This window comes from Echinops telfairi, unplaced genomic scaffold (assembly GCF_000313985.2).
Source record: "Echinops telfairi isolate 266 unplaced genomic scaffold, ASM31398v2 ScPeMD7_7;HRSCAF=31, whole genome shotgun sequence".
Lineage (NCBI taxonomy): Eukaryota > Metazoa > Chordata > Mammalia > Afrosoricida > Tenrecidae > Echinops > Echinops telfairi.
Window position 1 is genome coordinate 2,286,412 of NW_022103904.1, and position 4,935 is coordinate 2,291,346.

The 4,935-nt window shown below is 38.3% G+C and overlaps 1 protein-coding gene across 1 annotated transcript in view; it reads right to left on the reverse strand.

The window, feature by feature from the left end:
• Positions 1–4,930, reverse strand: part of AOAH (acyloxyacyl hydrolase) — a 247,582-nt gene extending 242,652 nt beyond the window's left edge. The window contains exon 1 of the mRNA XM_013005992.2: positions 4,813–4,930. Within this exon, the coding sequence (XP_012861446.2) occupies positions 4,813–4,930 (118 nt within the window). The remainder of the gene's footprint in view (positions 1–4,812) is intronic.
• Positions 4,931–4,935: the final 5 nt, after the last annotated feature.

The window sequence follows — 4,935 nt, forward strand, 5'->3', positions numbered from 1 at the left end:
AAACAGTCAAAAAGCAACCAAAGAAAACAAAACAACAAAAAACCAATGTCAAAAAAATGAAAAGCCTGTTAATATTTCAAGGTCTGTTTGTTGACCTTTAGGAGTGTTTTCCATTCGAATCTGATGGGGTGCCATGCCCTGGCCTCAAAGTCTGTTTTTGGTATTTCCTTTAGACTTCCTTGCTCTGCTCCCCTTGCTATTCTGTTGCACACCCTTAGTGTTTTGCCTTGATGTTGTGGGGTTGGATTCTATTGGCCAGAATTTTGTTGAAAATTTTTGCATCTACGTTCATGAGAGCTAGAGGTCTGTAGTTTTCTGTCTTTGTAGACTCTTTGCCTAGTTTTGGTATCAGAGTTATTCTTACTTCATTGAATGAGTTTGGGAGTTTGCGGACCCTTTCAATATTCTAGAATAATCTGTATAGAATTGGTGACAGGGCTTCCATCAATACTTGTTAGAATTACCCCGTGAAACCATGTAGTCCTGTGTTTTTCTTTGTTGGAAGATTCTTGATAATCTTCTAGATTTCTTAATTTGCTATAGATCTGTGCAGGTTTTGTACATCTGTTTGCATTAATTTGGGTAGACGGTGTATTTCTAGGCATTTATCCATAGATTATCAAACTTGTTGGACTACAGTCTTTGAAGTGCTGTGTGATCTGGTCCTTTTTCATCTGTAATTCTAGATATTTACATCTTATCTTTTCCCCACCTTTGTTCTGTGTGCCAGTGGTTTGTCAATTTTGTCAATCATTTCAAAGAACCAGTTTCTTGTCTTGTTGATTTTTCAGTTTTCCTGTTTGTTTGTTTCTGCTCTAATCATTACGATTGGTTTTCTTCTGTTGTTGGAAGGTTTACGTGTTGCACAGTTCTCGGTGTTGGAGCTGTTGGTATCTTCTTTTCTCATGTATGTTTGCTATAAATTGCTCTCTGAGAACTGCCTTGGCAGTGTCCTGAATGTTTTACTATGTTGTTTTATCATTCTCATTCCTTTCAAGGAATTTCTTCATTTCATCGCTTATTTGATCGATTACCCATTCACTTTTAAGTAGTATGTTGTTCAGTGTCCCTATGTTTTTCTTTAGGTTCCTGTTATTTCTATTGTTGATCAGGATTACAGTGTCGTTCTCTGAAAAAATGGGCGTAGGATCCCAATGTTTTTTAATTTGTTGAAGTTTTTTTTGTGACCTAACGTGATATATTCTAGAAAATATCCTGTGTATACTGTAGAACACGGTATACTGTGCTGTTATCAGTTGGAGTGCTTTGTATACATTGAAGAGGTTGAAATGGCTGATTGTGTTGTTGAGCAATTTTTTTTCTTTATTGAGTTTCTTTCCTGATGACCTGTCTTTCCTTGATGGGTGTCGTTTGAACATCCTACTATTGACTGCTTGTTTTAAATTCTGTGAGAATCTGGCATGCATTTTGAGGGTCTTTCATCAGTGTGTCTATGTTTATTAAGGTTATATGTTCCTGGTTAATTGTTCCTTTAGCCATTATACTAAAGTCTTCATTCTTTTTCCCTTTCAATTTGTTTACTCTTTTTTTCCCCTTTCAATTTGTTTGTCCATTCTTGTCTTCAATTATGCTAATAACTTTGAATTCTATTTTATCAGAGATTAATATCTTCACTACTGCCTTTTTATACTTGTTGGCTTGGTAGAATTTTTCATCATCCTTTTATTTTTAGTCAATTTTTGAGTTTTAAGGTGTTTTTTGTGGGCAGCATATAGGTGGGTCTTGATTTTTTCTAATCTAGTATCTAATCCATACTTTTCTTTGTATTTTGATGGGTGCATTTAATCAATTGATATTCAGAGTCATTATTGATATATGTGGGTTTGTTGCTGTCATTTTCCTGTGTTGTATTTGGTTTCTTTTCTTACGGTGTGTGCGTATGTGTGTGTGGTTTTAATGGGATATCACTGTTGATGCCAAGTGGATTTTGACTGAAAGCAGAGAATACCAGAAAGACGTTCACTTGTGTTTCATTGGCTATTCCAAGGCATTTGACTGTGTGGATCATAACCAAATATGGATAGGCTTGAGAAGAATGGGAATTTCAGAACACTTCATTGTGCTCATGCAGAACTTGGATCTCATGTACACAGATCAAAAGGCAGCTGTATGAAGGGAAAAATTCATGGTTTAAAATCAGGAAATGTATGTTGCAAGGTTGTATCTTGTCACCATAATCATTCAAACTGTATGCTGAGCAAAGAACAGCGAAGCTGACTTATATGAAGGTGAATGAGGAAGCGAGATTGGGAGAAGGCTTCTCAGCAACCGTGACACACAGATGACAAGACTTTGCTTGCTGAAAGTGAGAAGGACTGGAAGCGCATGCTGATGAAGATCAAGTATTGCAGCCTTCATTACGGATTATGACTTAATGTCAAGAAAATCCTTATACTTGGATTAATAGGTAACAGCATGGTACATGGAGAAAAGTTTGAAGTTGTCAAGGATTTTGTCTTGGTTTGATCCACAATCAGTGCTCATGGAAGCACAGTCAAGAGATCAAAAGATGAGTTACATTAAGTAAATCTGCTACACAAGACCTCTATAGAGTAATGAAAGTCAAGAATGTTACTTTGAGGACTAGGGTGCATGTGACGCAATCGATAGTATTTTCAATTGTCTCATACATACGTGAAAATTGCATATTGAATAGGGAATACTGAAGAAGAATCTATGCAATTGGACTGTGGTGCTGGAGAAGCATATTGAACATACCATGGACTGCTAAAAGGACAAACTGATCAATATTCAAAGAAAGCCAGAGTGCTTCTTAGAGGCAAGGATGGAGGACGTTCACCTGACATGCTTTGGACATGTTTTCAGGAGAGACTGGTCCCTGAAGAAGGGACATTGTGTTTCATAGAGGGTCAGCGAAAAATGGAAGGCCCTCAAGGAGATGGATTGATACAATGGTTACAACAATAGGCTTAAGTATAGGAACACTTCTGATGCTCACCCAGGACCAGGTAACGGATTATTCTGTTGTGAATAGGGTCACTATCAGTTGGAACTGACTAGATGGCAATTAACAATAGCAACAACATTGGTGTCTTTGTTCCTCTTCAATGTCCATGTTCTTGGGTGTGCTTCTTGCATTGTGTTGCTTTATGGATGGTGTTGTGCAGTGTGAGCACTCAGGTTTGTGTGTTGGTGTTGTTGAATCTCTGCCCCTAGTGATCTGGTTGATGGTTTTTGTAATACTGGCCTTGGTTTTACAAAAATCTTTATTTTTTTTCTTGTCTGGAAAGATCTATATTTATCCTTGGTATTTGACGGATAATTTTGTTGATGTTGGATTCTTGGTATTCTCTGCTTTCAGTCAAGATCCATCTGATATCAGCAATGATATACCTTGTCCCACATCCTCTTCTGAATCTGGCCAGGACCTCTGGTGACTCCCTGGCAATGTACTGCTACAATCATTGTTGGATGCTCTTAAGCAAAATTTTACTGGCATGTGATACAGTGATATTGTTCTATAGTTTGGGCATGGTGTTGGGTCCCTTTTCTTTGGAGTGGGTATAAATATGGATCTCTTTCTGTCAGTTGGCCAAGTACCTGTCTTTAAAATTTCCTGGCATAAACAAGTGAGTGCTTCTAGTGCTTCATTGGGTTGCTGAACTATTTCAATTGGATTTCCATCAATTCCTGGACCCTTGTTCTTGGCTAATGTTTTCCATGCAGCTTGGATGCCTATTTAAGTACCATTGGTTCTTTTTTTTTCTTTCCATTGGTTCTTGCTTATATGCTACCTCTTGAAATTGTTGAATGTCAACCAGTGTTTTTTGGCCCAGTGCCCCTATATATACATTGTTTACAGAGTCATATCAATAAATATGAAGGAATAAAACTTGATGAGTTGATACCCATTAAATTCATGAGAGTGATGCCTTCTAGGGAGACAGGAGGAGAATGAGATTTGGCATTAGAGGAGGCCACAGGGTGTACCACCTTTTCATTCCACAGGGAACGTTTTGATGCAACCACATCAAAATCTCAGCAATCAACGGTCAATTGGGGACCACTGTGAACATAAACCCTCAACCAAACCCTTTGCCATTGAGTTGATTCCAGCTCATAATGACCCTATAGGACTGGATAAAATTGCTCCATAGGGTTTTCAATGCTACAATCTTTAGGGAGCAGACTGCCACATATATCTCCTATATAGCAGCTGGTGGGTTCAATTTGCTAATCTTTCAGTTAACAACCTAGCATTTAGCAGCTATACCATGAGGGCTCCCTTATAGGCTTATACATTATGCTCTCCCAGTTTTCAGTTTTCATTATAAAAAATTATTCTGTGACTCCATATTGTAATTATGAAATAAATTGGCTGTGTTTTATGCAAAAGGAAGGTATAATTGTCTTTGGTATTGATATGGATGTGTGTGGGTGGGTGTGCATCTATACACATACATACGGTCAAATTAAAATATAATCATTGAAAATTATTCACTATTTTGAGCTTTGTAGTATTTAAGGCAATATCACCAGGTGGGCAAATCATTATAAGCGTGGCACATAAAATTACTAAAATCAACATTTGAGTCCCCAAAGGTCCCCAGCAATTTCCTTCTGCAACCATGGAAAATGAATGTTAAGGAGAAAATGCCTAGAGCAATTTGTTTTTAAGTTTTTTTATGAGCCCCATAAGAATATCAACTCACAGAAATAACAGAATGAGAGTCTCTTCCCCCAGCATGCTGAGTATAATAAACTCAACCACGATGACTCATGATGAGAAGAGACGCAGACCCACAGCAGAGTGATCCGTCCTGTACTCACCGGGCAGGTAGCTGCACAGTCTCTCCATGGCAGCCTGGGCTGTCGAGTTGTGGACCTGGGCAAGCTGCTCAATCACAGACACCACCAGCACACACCCTGCACAAGAAGCGAAGGCCATGTCAA